Source organism: Cicer arietinum, chromosome 4, assembly GCF_000331145.2.
Source record: "Cicer arietinum cultivar CDC Frontier isolate Library 1 chromosome 4, Cicar.CDCFrontier_v2.0, whole genome shotgun sequence".
Taxonomy (NCBI): Eukaryota; Viridiplantae; Streptophyta; class Magnoliopsida; order Fabales; family Fabaceae; genus Cicer; species Cicer arietinum.
Window position 1 is genome coordinate 61,748,879 of NC_021163.2, and position 17,584 is coordinate 61,766,462.

At 32.1% G+C, this 17,584-nt stretch overlaps 2 protein-coding genes across 4 annotated transcripts; both read left to right on the forward strand.

The window, feature by feature from the left end:
- Positions 1-380: 380 nt before the first annotated feature.
- Positions 381-8,911, forward strand: LOC101514688 (vacuolar-processing enzyme-like). Of its 2 annotated transcripts, XM_027333646.2 has the most exons (10): positions 381-665; positions 1,998-2,087; positions 4,146-4,310; positions 4,572-4,728; positions 5,415-5,500; positions 5,863-6,062; positions 6,241-6,289; positions 6,605-6,817; positions 7,393-7,599; positions 8,035-8,911. In XM_027333646.2, the coding sequence occupies exons 1-10, from the start codon at positions 447-449 to the stop codon at positions 8,215-8,217; spliced, it is 1,569 nt and encodes a 522-aa protein (XP_027189447.1). In that variant the 5' UTR covers positions 381-446; the 3' UTR covers positions 8,218-8,911. The 2 variants fall into 2 exon arrangements, with proteins under 2 accessions (XP_027189447.1, XP_004498922.1); XM_004498865.4 differs by lacking the exon at positions 1,998-2,087 and having other exon boundaries at positions 387-665.
- A 1,530-nt stretch (positions 8,912-10,441) lies between these two features.
- Positions 10,442-17,342, forward strand: LOC101513930 (uncharacterized). 2 transcript variants are annotated; one of them, XM_004498863.4, is made up of 8 exons: positions 10,442-10,631; positions 10,736-10,809; positions 10,909-11,003; positions 11,155-11,289; positions 12,240-12,671; positions 15,304-15,637; positions 16,659-16,736; positions 17,123-17,342. In XM_004498863.4, the coding sequence occupies exons 5-8, from the start codon at positions 12,250-12,252 to the stop codon at positions 17,171-17,173; spliced, it is 885 nt and encodes a 294-aa protein (XP_004498920.1). In that variant the 5' UTR covers positions 10,442-10,631; positions 10,736-10,809; positions 10,909-11,003; positions 11,155-11,289; positions 12,240-12,249; the 3' UTR covers positions 17,174-17,342. The 2 variants fall into 2 exon arrangements, with proteins under 2 accessions (XP_004498920.1, XP_004498921.1); XM_004498864.4 differs by having other exon boundaries at positions 10,448-10,631; positions 11,182-11,289.
- The last annotated feature ends 242 nt before the right edge of the window (positions 17,343-17,584 follow it).

Genomic DNA, 17,584 nt, shown 5'->3' on the forward strand with positions numbered 1-17,584 from the left:
AATTATTCATACAAGTAATTTTATAATATTTTTCATTCCATTTCATTTTCTCATCAGTTCTCTTAACAAAAATCAAAATTGAATAATCACACATTTAAAAAAAAAAATCAAAATATTTTTTCAAATGACCTTAAAATGTAGTACGTATTATTGGGTACCATAACTCATTTTCAAGAGTTTGAATATCATGCATCCCCTCAGCCAAATAATAATAAATAAAAAGAGTTTGAATGTAATGCATTTTCAAGACTTGATTCAGAAAAAAATAATAGAATAATAAATGACCATATTATATAATTGCTAAAATGCATACGTAAAGTAGACAAATAACCCAAATTATATGGATGTCAAGATCAACCAAGTTTATACGCTACTACAACTACCACTCACATTTCATTATTTAATCTTCTCTCTTTAACTTCGCCTTCACTCATCCTTCTTCAATCATGGACCGTTCTAAAATATCCACACTCCTCTTTCTCATCGTCGCTTTGACCTTCCTCGCCGCCGTCTCCGCTGTCCGTGACCTTCCCGGAGATTATCTCCGATTGCCTTCGGATGCCTCACGTTTCTTCCATGAACCTGAAAATGATGACAACGTTCAGGGGACTAGGTGGGCCATTTTACTTGCTGGTTCTAACGGTTACTGGAATTATAGACATCAGGTACACATAATTAAATTCTCTTAGTTTATTCATATAACTTGCTCTTATATTTAAGATCGGAGGGAGTATTACTTTTATTTTTAAATAAATAAAAAATCCAATGAGGTGTGGGGACTTAGATTTGAGCAAGTCTTGTAATTACTTTCTTACAGTATGAGTTACTCAATTTCAATTTAGTTTCTTGTATCGCTTATTTTCAACTTGGTTATTACTTCTTACACCTCACTCTTATGACACTCCAAGTGAGATTAATCAAATTATTTTGGGCCGTTTACAATTACAAGTAATCTATGATAATATGATCCGAACAATTCTAATAAAGGAAATTAACATTATCACTTTTATTTTTTGGCAAGTGCATTAATTTTCTGTAGATCCGTGCACTCCATATAAAATAATTGAAAAGTGATCATTAAATTAAAACAAAAATAATTTTTGAAAAAGATAAGTAACTGAATATATATATATATATATAAATAAATAATATTTATATGTAATTTTATTATGAGCTAGTTCAACAACGTAATATTACAAAAATTGAAATTCAATTGATTAATTATTTCTCTGTAAGGTATTAGTTATAAAATTATTTAATTAATGTTAGTGTTTTATTTGTTAGTTTATCTACTTCCAAATAGAGTGATAACTGTTAGATAATATTATTATATATTAGTAGTAAGGGTATTTTAGACAATTCTAGGCAATTCTATTTTCTTATATATATACTCAGTGTAACCCTATTAACTTCAGTTTTGGTTTATTATATGATATGAAACCCTAGACTGGTTGTTTCTCTTCTTCCTCTTTCTTCCTCTTTTCATTGTTAACATGGTATCTAGAGCCTATTTCGATCCTCATTGAACGATCCCGCCTCCATTCCGCTGTCGAGTTCCCAACAATTAGGGAATATAATTATAGTTTATCTTTTCTAACATTCCAATATTCAGTGAGATTTTCCGTGTCCCAATTCTGCTTTACCCTTTCTTGGTAGCTTTTCGTTTATTTTTAGTAGGGTTCTATAAACCTTTCCACAAGCCATTAGGGTTTGACGCTCTAAAGCTAAAAAGAACAATGGGTGGTAAAGTTTACTTTGAGAATCATTATTATTTGCATGGTTATTGGGGGATTTTGATTGATCGTTATGAAGAGATGATTGAGAATTATCATCCTGGGATCTACCGTAGAGAAGAGAGAGAAACTATTTTGATAGAAAAGACAACCACCAAAAAAGAAAAGAGAAGAGTAACCTTGTTCCCGATTTTGTTAAATCAGTCTCACAAAAACATCGATTGCGCATTCGTTAACCGTTGGATTTGGCTGATTTTTGGACAGAAGGTTCACAACATTCAGGTCTTCGTCTTCAACGGTCGGATTGGTAAAACGACGTCTGTAGGGGGAGAAATCGTGCTCGCACAGCACCAGGTTATCCCTAATTTATTTTGTTTCAGTGATTGTGTTTGTCTCATTATTTGTATGGCTTTGAGAGAAGGTTTGGAGGTTCATTATGTTGTTTTGAAAAATGGGTTTTGTGTTAATTTGTATGTTGGGACTTCTTTTGTTGAAATGTTTGTGAGAAGTTTGGTTTCTTGGACTGTTGTTATTGTTGGGTTTGCTAGGTGTGGGGATATGAGTGAGGCCAGGAAGCTTTTTGATGTTATGCCTGATAGAGATATTGTTGCTTCTAATGTTATGATTGATGGGTATGTGAAAATGGGGTGTATGGATTTGGCGAGGGATTTGTTTGATAAGATGAAGGATAAGAATGTTATTTCTTGGACTAGTATGGTTCATGGTTATTGTGAGGATGATGATGTTGTGGCGGCTAGGTTTATGTTTGATTGTATGCCTGTCAAGAATGTGCTTAGTTGGAATGCGATGATTAGGGGATATTGTGAGAATAGACGACCACACGATGCGTTGAAGTTGTTTTGGAAAATGAGGGGACGTTTGGATGTGGAAATGAATAAAGTGACGGTTGTGAGTGAAATTGCTTTTTGAGGAGATGAATGAAAAAGATACATCGTCGTGGAATGCTTTGATAAATGGTTATGGTGTCAATGGTTGTGCGAAGGAAGCGTTAGAAGTATTCGCAGCAATGTTACGGGAAGGATTTGAACCGAATGAGATAACAATGACTAGTGTGTTATCTGCTTACCATTGTGGTTTGGTAGAGGAAGGAAGAAGATGCTTCAAAGAAATTGAGAGATTTGGAATTGTGCCTCAGATTGAGCATTATGGTTGTATGATTGACCTTCTAGGAAGGGTTGGATACTTGGATGAGGCTGAAAATTTGATCTTCTGTGTTGTCGCTCTGTTTGTTGCTTCTTCTGTTTGATTGCTAATCTCTCTAGTGATTTGCTTTGTTGCTTCTCTCTTTGTTTAGTTTGGTTTGATATGATTTAGTTTTGTTTGGTTCTATTTGGTTTGGTTTGTTTGGATTTGGTTTCGTGGTGCTACTTCTTTGGTTGTTCCTATCAGTTGATTTTGATATGGTTGTTGCTCCTTTTTTGATCGCTTCTTTTTCGGTTTGATTTTTTTGTTGGCTTGGTTCTTCTCTTTGATTGTTGCTTCTTCTTTGGTGACATCCCTCTTGTCCCCCCGGCTGTCCAACCACCTCCTGCGATTGTTGATCCTCCTCGTTACCCCTCTCGTCATCATCTTCAGCATAGAATCATTATTCTACTGTTTGTCTCTTCTTCTTTACAGATTGCTGATTTGTTCACAAAGATGCATTCCATTAAACGTTTTCGTTTTTTTTAGTTGACAAACTCTCGATGCTCCATGTTAATGCATCGTGAGTTTGAGGGGAGATGTTAGATAATATTATTATATATTAGTAGTAAGGGTATTTTAGACAATTCTAGGCAATTCTATTTTCTTATATATATACTCAGTGTAACCCTATTAACTTCAGTTTTGGTTTATTATATGATATGAAACCCTAGACTGGTTGTTTTCTCTTCTTCCTCTTTCTTCCTCTTTTCATAAAATAATTGAAAAGTGATCATTAAATTAAAACAAAAATATTTTTTTAAAAAGATAAGTAACTGAATATATATATATATATATAAATAGATAATATTTATATGTAATTTTATTATGAGCTAGTTCAACAACGTAATATTACAAAAATTGAAATTCAATTGATTAATTATTTCTCTGTAAGGTATTAGTTATAAAATTATTTAATTAATGTTAGTGTTTTATTTGTTAGTTTATCTACTTCCAAATAGAGTGATAACTTATATAAAGTCAACGGAAATTGTTTTGGTTACTGTATATCAGTGAGAATCAAAATGCAAATAGTTGAATGTATGTGGACTAAATTGACAAAAAATTCAATGTATAGCCAAGGGACTAAATGGAAATTATTTATACTTAAACAATATTGAGAATGAGTGTTACATATGATCAATAGCATATTTTAGCCTTTGTATTTAGCTGTTTAGTTTTAGTGTTGATTCTTTGTTGTTTCATCAGGCTGATGTTTGTCATGCGTATCAAATACTAAGGAAAGGTGGCTTGAAAGAAGAAAACATTATTGTTTTCATGTATGATGACATTGCTTTTGATATAGAGAATCCAAGGCCTGGGGTCATAATTAACAAACCAGATGGAGGTGATGTTTATGCAGGAGTTCCAAAGGTAAAGTCATGTTCAGTTTTTTGGCATCCAGCATCTTGTGTAAATAGTAATTTTGGTTCTTAAATGTGTGAGACATTGTCACTTACGGATGTTTTTTGTATTTCGATACATTCAAGAACTATGTGAAAATGCCTCACACATTAAGGACCAAAATGACAGTTTACTCATATCTTTTTGCTATATCATGTTCGATAGTTGTCTAATCTAATATGAACTACCTCTTAAAAAAACAAACTAATATGGACTATTTTTTTATGGCAGGATTACACTGGTGATGATGTTAATGTTGACAACTTTTATGCTGCTTTACTTGGAAATAAATCAGCTCTTACTGGTGGGAGTGGGAAGGTTGTTGATAGTGGTCCCAATGATCATATATTTGTATATTATACTGATCATGGAGGTCCTGGGGTTCTTGGTGAGTAGCTATGAATTCTTCTCATAGAAACTTTTTGTTTTTGATGATATACATGGATAGAGAGGTTGTTTGTATGTGTTTTAGATTTTTTTTCTAATTCAGAAGGGGGAATTTTTGTAAATTAATGTGGCACAAATTACTTTTTAACGATTGTCTGTGAGAAGATTTCAACTCTATCCCTTGACATGTCTATTGTTGTTGTTTGGTTGATCGTGTGATCATTTTTTTAATTATGTTTGAGTCGAATTAAACTTCTCAGGTACGATGATTTGCTCGAAGTGGAGTTTGTGTTTTGCGCACAATAAACTGAAATTTTCAAACAGTTAGAATGAAATATTTCAAAATTGCATTGGTTGGAATTTTTTATCAATAAGATAGTCTTGAATGCTTAACTTGTTGTTTGTTTCCTTTTTTGTGCTGCTGTATTTCCAAAAGGATAACGGGGTTAATCTGAAACTAGGTATTCTACAGCATAGCTATGTCATGTTTGTGGACTAATCATTGAACATGTTAGTTTTTTGCTAGATATTGTTTTTTGGTCACGTGATGTAGTTGATTGAATGATCTTTCTTCTATTTACATTTTTCTTGGATCATTGCATGACAACGTGTTTATTTCTACAAATGATATGTGCACCTTTCTATTACTTATTTGGTCGTTTTTTTCGACATGGGAGTGAATTTCAGGGATGCCCGTTGGTCCTTACTTGTATGCATCTGATCTGAATGAAGTCTTGAAGAAAAAGCATGCTTCTGGATCATATAAGAGCCTAGTAAGTCACTACTACTTCTGATTTTGTTGTTCTTTTTGTTTCAATCCCTTTTGAACTGTCTAGTACTTGAATGCTTGGGTTTGATTATTTCTAACTATTTTTTTTTTCAAAAGATCTCACAAACTATGTAGCACCGACACATTAGATTAAAGACATGTCAGGCGTTCGAGATGTGTTAGTGTCCGACACCAACACATATGGTTAAATTCAACCACTTCCATTTTCTTAAATTATAACTAGTGTCTACATGTCAATGTTGTATTTAGTATCCGTGTATGTGTCTGTGATTCATATAGCTCACAAAGCTATAGGTTGAAAAACTAGAATCCAAACTAACACAAATTTTATTTATGGTGGTGCAGGTATTTTATCTGGAGGCATGTGAATCCGGGAGTATCTTTGAAGGTCTTCTTCCAGAAAATATCAATATCTACGCGACAACAGCTTCAAATGCAGATGAAAGCAGTTGGGGAACATATTGCCCTGGGGAGTACCCTCCCCCTCCCCCAGAGTACTCAACCTGCTTGGGTGATCTGTATAGTGTTGCTTGGATGGAAGATAGGTATATATGTGCATAAGAAGGAAACCAAGATCATAAATAAGATTAATTTGATGCATTATTTGTTATTAACTATGTATATTCCTGTTGTTTGAACTTTGAAAGTTGAAATACTTGCCCCTTTTAGTATTATTAGCTCAGACGATTTTTTTAATAATTTTTTTTTTCCACTTCTGAGCAGTGACATTCACAATCTGCGAACTGAAAGTTTGCACCAACAATATAAAGTGGTAAGTTCCTATTGCTAACTTGATTTGATATTTTTTAAATGACAAATATTAGCTATTAGTTGTTATTTTGCTAGCGAGATTGAGTTGAACTCGTTATTTCCTTATCCCTCAAATCAAATGATTTGATTTGATTTTTTTAAATCAATTGATTGATATGGATTGAAGAATGTAGTTCAATGTCTTGATTGCTTAATTTACATATGAGAAACTTTAGTTTTTTTTTTTTATTGAATTCTTAGTCTAAGTTCATGTTTCAAACACGGGTAGAAAATGTATTAGGAGTTGTGTAATTGATGTCTTATTTTTCCATTACAGGTTAAGGATAGGACTATTAATGGAGTATACTATGGTTCTCATGTGATGGAGTATGGTGATGTAGGGCTTAGCAACAATCATCTCTTCATATATTTGGGCACAAATCCTGCTAATGATAATATTAGTTTTGTGGATGAAAGCTCTTTGACCTTAAGATCACCTTCAGCAGCAGTCAACCAAAGGGATGCTGATCTCATCCATTTCTGGGATAAGGTATGCTTTACATGTAGTAATTTTTATTCTTAATGTTCTGAATTAAGTGATTTATTTATCATGTCCTCATCATGAATTTACTTTTAAAATTAATATTGTTGGGATGTATGATAAACATAAGGAGAATCTCATGGCTAAAAATTATTGCAAGATTGGAGGATAAATTCAGTGACAACTGTTGTGGATATGTGATAATGGGAACATACCATATAGTTTGCTCAAAATTCATAAATCATAGTCCTGAATATTCAGTTGAAGAGTTGATGTGGATAGCATAACCAGATAGTATGAGTAGAATATGGACTAGTTAGATATGTCATATGGAGAGAACAAACTTTGGATAGTTTTGAACTATGAAGCACTGACACATACTAAATATAACATTAACACTGACACCTAAATTAGTAATAATTTGAGAAAATAGAAGTGATTGAATGTAACCAAATGTGTCGGTGTTGTGTTAGTTTCCTACGTGTGTCAAAAACTGAACATGCTTTCAATTTAAGTGTCTGCGCTACATATTAAAGTTTGTTTGTTATATTTATCTTGACTTCATTTTTGTTGTTCATTGTCAGTTCCGCAAAGCTCCTGAGGGTTCTGCCAGGAAAAATGAAGCTGAGAAACAAGTTTTGGAAGCAATGTCTCACAGGAAGCATGTTGACAACAGTGTGGAACTGATTGGGAAGCTCTTATTTGGCATTGAAAAGGGTCCTGAATTGTTCAACACTGTTAGACCTGCTGGATTACCACTTGTTGATAACTGGGACTGCCTCAAAACTATGGTACTATTTCCCATGATTCAGATTCATCTTTTGTGGTTTTGACATAGTAAATATATATTTCTTCATAAGAATATAATAGAATTGGATTCATTGTTTTCTGCTTAAGCCTTGGTGCAATGATAAAATTGTGATATGTGATGGATTCTAATTGCATAAATATTCCAGTCCACATATAACAGAATTAGATTATGGCCTAGTTGGATATGCTCTCCATAATAGCTTACAAAAACACCTTATAGTTTATATGAGAATAGTTTAACTTTATCTTTTGTTATAAAATTAGTTTATACATAACCACTTGTATGATAAGCACAAACATTGTTGAACTTTAAAAAGTGAATTTGCATTATTTTGTTGATTGTAGTAAAACATTTTCTTTTGTTCACCTTGGTCTCTGAGATTTTTTTTTATACCTTAATCCGTTTTTTTATTCAGGTAAGGACTTTTGAGACACATTGTGGATCCCTGTCTCAGTATGGGATGAAACATATGAGATCCTTCGCAAACATCTGCAATGCGGGAATACAGAATGAGCAAATGGCTGAGGCCTCAGCACAAGCTTGTTCCAACATTCCTGCCAATCCCTGGAGTTCTCTGCATAGGGGTTTCAGTGCATAGTTCCTAAAATGTGCACTTTGTAAATACCAACTACAATTTCTGTTACATTATGTTTTATGGTTGTATGTATATACATACCGTGCACTGGCCATGATCTCATGTCATGATTCTGTAAATACAACTGGGAAATTATTAGGACATTGGAGTGTAGTGTTTATCTCTGAGAAATGAAGGATTTCATTACTATGGTTTTGGATATAATGAGGCACGCATATTTAGTGCTGGTTTATTAAGCCTTTGTTCATCCAAAATCATAGTAATTGAGCACTCGATTTCTTGTAATAAATGGAGATGATCTTTACAACAATGTTATGTCTATGTTTTTATTCCATTTATGTTGTTGTGTTATTGCAAGAAAAACAATTTCAAGGGATGATGGCTTTTATAACAGAAGGAGGGATAGAAGACCAACAGTTATGCCTGTTTTGGAAAGTTCAATATGACAGGGAACAAGGTCATGCATGTTTGCCAACGTGTATGTGGGAAATGGCAGATATAGGAGTTACCCTTGACACTTTGCAACATAATTGACAACCATTTGTAGAATTATTTTAGTTGAATGTTATTTTCATACAACTATTGTTTAATATTACTGTTTAATGATAATGATGGTATTGTATATGTATTTGGAATTTCGTTAAACTATATTGTAAGTCTTTTTAGTTTGATTGAATTTTTAACTTAAATTTTCTTAGTTTAATTTCCTTTAATAGAGTTCTTATATTATTATTTTTTAATTGTTAAACAGGTCAATATTGTAAAATTTGTGGTCCTATCTAATAAAGTTAAAATGAATACTTCACAACATCATTACTCTACCATGCCCAAGGCAATTCAAAAATAATTGGTGGAGGTGAGAAATAGGGTAACCAAGAAAGAAGAAGAACATTGTTTGTGAGTAATGAGGAATTCAATCTCGGTCCTAAAATGTAAAAATTCGGTGAAGATTAACTTACTTAACTTTTTAAAGCAAGAGTGCTTGTTTGAGAAAACTTGAATTCATCATATTTGTATTTTTTTTTATACAACATGTGAATGCATAATAATTTTGTGTTTGAAAAAATTGCCTAAAGTTTGTCATGTATTGGATGGTAATGTTTTGACTTATGAAATGAAAAACTAACCAGTGTCAGGTTAACTAATCTAATCTCACTTAAGAGACACTTAATATGCACAAGCAGAAATGGAGAACTATTACACAATTGGCCTTTCTTTTTCATCCACATTTCAGTATCATCACCTTCACCATCATCCTCATGTTGTCTTGCTATACCCTTCACCCGCTTTATGAAACTCACTCCAACCTCCCTTATGCAGCCAACAGATATTTCACTTCGCACCACATTCATATGTCCAATCTTAAAGCCAATTGATTAGACATCTTTTTCACGAAATAACAAACTTTTGCCACCCTTAACATGACTTTAAATGTACACAACAACATGCTAACAATTGTCTTAATAGCATTACTTAAGGAAGCCAAAATTAAAAGTTTACATTGAAAAAATAATTTAAAAATGGAATTAACTATTTTTCAACAATATTTCTATATTCTTTTTCTTAATCAATGTTATTGTGAAATACTTTTAATAGAAATTTAATTTATATACACCGTAAATATTTTTTATATTGTCAATCAATCATAACCTTTAAATTATTTATAATTAGTAATCATAATTTATCGACTGTTTAAAACTTTTTATGGTTTATCCGTACATAAAAATTAAACTCTTTTAACAATGTATATACTTTTTTATTATAAAAATAAAACATACATTTCAAAATAATTTACGGTGCCAAAATTACACTTCAAAAAAATAAAAGAGATGACTCTTTTATTTTTCACCTACTACCGCGATAACCTACTTGATCCACACATTGTGCATAGGTACACAAAGCCCACTTTATGTAACCTAAAACACATCCCTAACTCATAACCCATTCAACAAATTGCTATACCCCATCATTTCTGATCGCTAGAAGGGTTTGCTAATATCAAAACTTTTAAAAAATAAAATATAATTAATATGAAGGATCTGACGGCTCTCCAGATTCCTTTTAGAATAAACCAACGGATAAAAGGCTCTCAAAACGACGTAATGTTTCCATGGATGGTTTTAAGTAAGGATAAACAAGAGCCGCCAGATATGAAATCAACGGTCACCATTTTTCAGTGTGTGGCACATGATGTATAAAAACAGGGCTCTACATAGAAAAACAGAGCATTTCATTTTATCATAAGAAACAAAGAGAAAAAAAAAAAAACCTCCTTCCACCCTTCTTCAAAAATATTTATCTATTTCCTTTCATCATTCTGTCTACAAAACCAAACAGCATAATTTAAGATCTTAATATTGATTACTGAACGGTTAAACCTAAGGATCTGCTAATTTATTTAATTTAAATATATTAAGGTTTCTAATTAAACAACGCTTCAATTTCTAATCCATTTCTTTATATTTTTTTAACGAGAACCGCTAATTTCGTTTTGTTTTTGGCTTAATTTCTGTGTTTGCAGGTATTCATTGTTAATTTTCTAAGTGAATTCTGTTCTGAAGACTGCATTCGTTCGTTCATTGTTGTAGTTTTAAGGTGCTTTGAATATTTGTAGTTTCAAAGCTTTGGCTTCTGCTTCCTTCTATTCTCTGTTGGGCTTCGCTGCTAAATTTCTCCAGTTTTTTTTATATGCAGATACAGAGTTTTCTGCAAAAATTGGATATTGTGGATTCTCTGAGGAAAAGTGTGTAGATCGAAGGTTTGGAATGTCATTGTTAGTTGGATTTTAGGTATGGATTTGTGTTTCACTATTTCTGGAAAAAAAATCTTGAGGCGACGGTTTTGATATAATCGGATTAATTTAGAAAGTATAATTGGAAGTGATGAGTTGTGATTCTCATCGAAATCAATCTTTTGACATTTTTTTCCCTTCATTTTTAGTGTCTATAATCGTTACTTGTGAAGCAGTTCTGGATTTCTCTCTACATCTTCATTTCTTGGAAGGAAATTGAAAAATCGACTCAATTTCTTTTGGTTGGTGATGTGCCAGAAGAAATTGATAATTATTCACTAATTGTAAGTTTTCGTTAATTAGTACATTAATTTCCATGGTTCATTGTTTTTTTTTTTTTTTTTAATTCTCGCCCTTTTCATCCTTTTCCTTACGAATAATTTCGATGTTCTCACTGTTTTTTTCTTCTTGAAATTTTAAATATAAATATTGTAGATTTAAGTCAACCTCATATTACACTTTCGGCTTGAGAATGCTTTGTGGTTGCAAATTTTAATTTTTTTTTTCTTTCTGTTATTTCTTCTTCTTCTTCTGCCTCGCTTCCTTTTACGTTTATGAATCAAAATCCTTTTCAATTGGCTCTTGAATTGGTTTAAGAGCAAAATCGGTGCTGCAAATCTTAATCCTTTTAATCCTTACAAGTTCTTTTCCATGTTCAAAGTTGAATCGAATCTCTTATAATTTGGGTAAAATATTTTCATAATCTAGTTTCAGGTTATATTATCCCTCAGAATTTTAATATTTTATTCATCCAGTTTTTTGTCTTCATTTCAAAGATGCTCCAGTTGCACTATTCCCATGGCTACCATTTTTTTTTCTTCTTGAAAACAGTGAACCGTCCGATGCAACTTGCTTTATTTTAGTAGTAATTTAATAATTGATGGTAATTTGATAATTGATAATAATAATAATACAATTATATACAGATAGTAGATATTGTGTCAAAAAAAGATAGATAGTAGATATATAATGTGTATATGTATTTTACAGTGCCTATCATAATATAATGATAATAATAGAGAGCCAACTAACTCCAATAGTTTGGTCTAATGTTCAAATGACAAATATTGAATTGGTACACCATACAACTGATTTCAAATTTATTGAAACATGAATATAATAATTTAAGTTGTTAGATAGTCCACTAATAATTTTGCCGAAAAAATATATTCCAGTAATAAGCATTAGTTTAATTTTTTTGATTTATTGATGATAATGATGATGACATATGCAGGAGGGGGGTGATGGATAAGGGGTCGTCACTTAACAACCATGGGAATAGCAACAACATTGGTAGCGTGAGAGATGATGATAGAGACAAAAATGGAGGGGATGGGTCCTTGTTATTGAGGGCTAGCTCTGATGGCTTTAGGCAATCAACCACGTCAGATTTAGTGTTGCAATGGGGGAACCGGAAGCGACTAAGGTGTATGAAGGTTCAGGTTAAACAAGACTCTTTAAACCCGGTTCAGAGAACAACGGTTCGAGTGGATAGAAGAGTAGTAAGAACCGAGAAAGATACTTTAAACCGGTTCACAGCATCCCTCACTGAAAATAATAATAATAACAACAATAGTCATCATAATAATCAAAATCAAAGTAACGGGTATCCTAGTCTCCGTCAACGCCCCCCTTCTCCGCAGCAACCTCCTCCAAGGATTCTCAGGTATTTGTTACTATTAGTTTACTTTTCTCCCTATTTACTTGCTTGATTGCATACTTTAGTTACTATATTTGTTCAATTACAAGCAACTTTTATTTTTATTTTTAAAAAATGTGATTGTGGTGAGTTATGACATGAAGGATTTTGATAATTTTTTGCGATTGTTGTGCGATTTTGATTGAGTCTTGACCGATCTGAGTTTGAAGAAAACAGAACTTCGATTGCGATCTTGTATGTAACATTAGATTTTTTATCGATGTTTTTCCGACTATTATGCAATTTAGGTTGAGTCGAACATCAATTAGGGTTTTAAGAAAATATCGGCGATCGCCGTTTGAGTCGAGCTATCAATTTTTTTCATGTTTCAGATACTAAAGATCCATTGTGATTAAATTGCATTTAAGTACAATTGAACATAATATCAAAAATCGTGGTGGACGACGAATTTAATCCTCCAATGTAACATCTTAAGATAATTGTAAATAAGTAAAATAGAAATTAACATGATTAAACAAGAGTGAGATGTTGTGCTGGGGTGCTTTACTTTGAATTTAGATTTGTTGTGGTATATTAAATCAGATTTGATAAGTCATATGATTTAGATTATTAGATCAAGATCGGAGTGCTCGGTATGATTGAAAATCTTTAGACGTGTTTTGTCATCTTATAAATTCATATAAGTGATTTTATGAATACATTCAAATCTTTTTTTGTTAGGAAAGTCTCGATGGTTGGATAATTTTAAGATTTTGGATAATTTTAAGGTTGGCCTTTTAAGATTTTGGATAATTTTAAGATTTCAGGCCAACGGTAAAGATCAAATGTTATTTTCAGAAATAAAATAAAAAACTTAAATAAACAAATTATATTTCTTATAGGTTTATGAGTTGAAATAGTTAAAAGATTTATGTTTTATTCTATCATAAAATATCTTGAATAATAGAGTGTGTGTTTGATTCTACTACTCTGTGCATCGTTCCATTGTATTCTACTCCACAAAAAATAAGAGAACATTTAAATTCAAAAATATACAGGCTTATTTTAATTTTAAAAAGTTTGATGCTGGGTTTTTTTCAATGAATAATTTAGAAAAACATTATTTTATTTCCATTCAACCCATGAATAAATGGCATTAGATTTAGTCAAACATCTCCGATAAGCGTGTAAAAACTAAATTCTAGCTATGATTTGTATGGAAGTGTTGGATACATCGCTTCCACGAATTATGTGAAGGATCATGATGCAAATAAAATAAATTGAATCTTCAGCTTCAAATGTGACTCTGACTATATAAATAAATTAGGCTTTGATTGGTGGCTACCCAATTGGATTATCTTGTCTATATTTAAGTGGATTGACAATGTTTTGCTTCATTTGGGCTGAATAGTGAGTAATACACTTATAATGACAATATGAGGCTTATGTTTTGTCCACTCACACCAATTGGTAGGTCCTCGCGGACGTCTCATCCAAATTAAACGAGGAGCTCACGGTGAGTGCGTGAGATTCCCATCTTTTCTTTCTTCAAAATTACTTTATTTTGAAGATATTGTTATTATGACTAAGCTACTACTAACGGGAATTTTTATATTTCATAGTTGATTGATATTGTATTTTCATATCTTCCAGTAGTATTTTTTGTGTCTGCTAATTAAACGTGTATTGAACTCTTTCTATCGGTACTTTATGGTGCGGAGATAATTAATTTATTGCTATTATCTTACCATTTTGCTTATGCCTTGACATTCATTATGATTGATATTCGTGTGATACACTACTTAATAAGATATGTTGTATAATGATCATTGAATTGAGGTTCCCTGTAAATCCTTGGGGTATTTTAATGATCCGTGTTCATAACTACCTTGCACCTTGTGGATCTAGATCTGAAACACCGTAAAGTATCAGAGCAACCCCTCATTTTATTTATCATAAAAATGTCATGACGAGGGTTAATAACGACTTTGTTTGTTCAAAAAAATAATACCAGACTTTGTCGGGATATGAAACAGAGGGTCTTTGTTCCACGTGTTAATCTTAAACCATTTTGTATAAGAAAAGTCCTTTATCGCCGTTGGATGAGATACCAGGTGTTAGATCTGGTACGTCCTATTCATCATTTCAACACGTAATAATAAAGTAAACTTCATCTTCTCTTCAATAGCCCCATCCAATCCAACGGCCCTAAACCTGTCGTGGAACCAGCTGTGTCCGTTATGAATCACCTTCACCCACTTCACATACCTCTCTCTCTCTGTCTCTCAAATATATCCCTCTCTACCTAAACCTTTTTCATCTAAAGTAAAAATAAAGTTAAAAGACACACACCAAACTGACCAAAGAAGCCAAAAATCATCTTATAATCTACCACAAAACCTGTTGATGTTTCAGCCTCTCCAACGCAACTATTTAATTTCAGATTGACCTCCAAGGTCAATATCGTAAATCCACCTCTCCTAAAATCATTATTTTTATTTATTTATTTATTTATTCAAAGAAACAAATATTCTGAAATGCTTATTTGTTTTCCATATTTATCATATAATGTTTAATGTTCCTAGGTTAAGAAACAATTGGAATAAATAATGAAATTTGTTGTGTTTAATTAATTTTGTGTGTTGTATTTGATGTTTAGGAACACAGAGAGTTCAGGTGCGATGAGAGGAACCCAAATCAACGGGAGTGTAAGGGGAATTGCCTCACCAGAGAGGGGTGCGCACGATAAAAGAGGGACCCACCTTAATGACAATAATAACAACAAGTACGCCGCGTCGTCCGATAACGCTATTGATGGCAAGAAAGGTGGGTCGTCTTCAGGAAGTGGGGATGCGACTCCGGCGGTGTGGCCACCAAAATTTGTGATTGCCTTGACCAACAAGGAGAAGGAAGAAGATTTCATGGCCATTAAGGGCTCTAAGCTTCCTCAGAGACCTAAGAAGAGAGCCAAATTGATACAACGCACCCTCAATGTAAGCTCCACTTTCCTTAATTGTTTGCTTTATGTTCTCCGTATTAATTAATTTCTTTATTTAGAATAAATCATTCCTTTCTTTTCTAAAATATATCAAATCATTCTACTCCTAACATTTTAACCATACAGACTAAATTCATTTTCTTTAGGAAGGTTTTTTACATGCAGTAATATCTCTCAATTATTAGATTGGAAAATGTGATGCATTAGAAAAATGTGATGAAATAATTATTAACGGTGTTCATCACATGATCTCAGTTTAGAAATTGAATTAAACGCTTTTGTTTACCAAACAAGGATGGTATAATTTTCTGTAAAATTTGTGTGACTTAGCACATAATATTAGTAAGGTTTTAGAGCTTTAGTTATAAATATTTTTTATGTTGGTAAATAATCTAATGGCGTTGCACTATGGTCATATGGGACTTTTTTAGGCTATATAGAATTTTCATTGTATTAAAGTTGGTGGTTATCTTCAGTCTTGTCGTATAGCTCTCATAATTGAATTTAAATAAAAATATTTTAAGTGGGCGTCCTCTTTTCTTTTTTCTTTGCACCCTATATGCCTGGAAAAGCCATAAATAGAGGGTTGGCGTACTGGTATACACGCGTCAACGGGACCATGGTTAACACCGAATACCAGAGTCTCCAAAGTATTTTCTATACTACTCTAGAAATTCTACTTTTTTGTTTTTACAAAACTAAATACCGAATATTATTTTTTAGCTTAATAAATTAGATATATATTTCATAATTTAACTTCATTTATATATACTTTCGGTGTGTACAGAATTTTTACAACTCAGCTAAACTATATTTTATTCTTTTTTGTCTCAAACATAATGTTATTTTTATATATATATATATAGAAAAAATTGTATTCTTTTTTAACATTAAATTGATTTTTCTTAGACAATTCTAATATTGATTTTTTTATAATTATTCTTGTACGAATTTTTCAAATCTAATATTTATGTGTACTGTTGTATATAACATGTTCATTTTGCACCGTGTTGCAGCTCGTAAGTCCAGGCACATGGCTATCCGATCTTACCTTGGAACGATATGAAGTTAGGGAGAAGAAAATAACCAAAAAGGTAATTAATTTTTTATTTATAAAATGCTAGAACCAAAAAGGTAAATATATAATGAACAAATGGAGAACAAAAATAGACAAGGCCTTACATGCTTCTTTGCAATATTATGTTGTTAAGTAGTAGTTCTAACAACACATTTTTTCACCATCATTTTTAACTTAAACTTTTGTATTAGATTGAAATATATTTTATTAAATTAAGTAGGTTTCATATGAAATTGGTTAGATCTATATGAAATCCAGTCAATAAAAAAAAAATTGATTAGATTTTTCTATTCTATTTCACTTTTCATATTGTTTTATATATAATGACTTTTCATATTATTTTTCTATTCTTTTGCTTCTTTTGCACGTCAATAAAGAAACTTAATTAGGAATTTTATGCAGAGACCAAGAGGCTTAAAAGCAATGGGTAACATGGAGTCGGACTCTGAATAGAAGAAGCAAGGCAATGAGAAAAAGGTATAATAGCAATGGAGTAGAACCAAAAAAAACTCTTGCTTTATGCTGGCTAAGGATGTGAGAAATGTTGGGTTAGTGTAAAGCATGGCATAGCGTGCAAGCAAAATTGAATATAAATTACTTGGTTTTGATCCTGTTTTTCTCACCGCCATGTTCATTTTTGTTCTCGAAAATGTCTCTCCATAATTGTGAAGTATATCGGATCACCTATTTTTAGCTATAGGATGATGGATGAAGCATGGATGCTGGATTTACATCTCAATAAAAAATTATTATAAATTTTAGTTAAAAATTGAGTCATCCTTGTCCAAAACTAGAAGGTTTCTGCGCGCATAAAAATAAAATAAGAAAAAGTGCTTCCTTTTCCTTAGAAAAATGAAAGATTAT

Coding starts and splice junctions, on each gene's coding strand:
- LOC101513930 (XM_004498863.4), top strand. CDS start 12,250: ATGGATAAGGGGTCGTCACTTAACAACCATGGGAATAGCAACAACATT. Junction 12,672..15,303: donor CCTCCTCCAAGGATTCTCAG/GTATTTGTTACT, acceptor TTTGATGTTTAG/GAACACAGAGAGTTCAGGTG. Junction 15,638..16,658: donor TGATACAACGCACCCTCAAT/GTAAGCTCCACT, acceptor ACCGTGTTGCAG/CTCGTAAGTCCAGGCACATG.
- LOC101514688 (XM_027333646.2), top strand. CDS start 447: ATGGACCGTTCTAAAATATCCACACTCCTCTTTCTCATCGTCGCTTTG. Junction 666..1,997: donor ACTGGAATTATAGACATCAG/GTACACATAATT, acceptor ATTTTTGGACAG/AAGGTTCACAACATTCAGGT. Junction 4,311..4,571: donor TTTATGCAGGAGTTCCAAAG/GTAAAGTCATGT, acceptor TTTTTATGGCAG/GATTACACTGGTGATGATGT.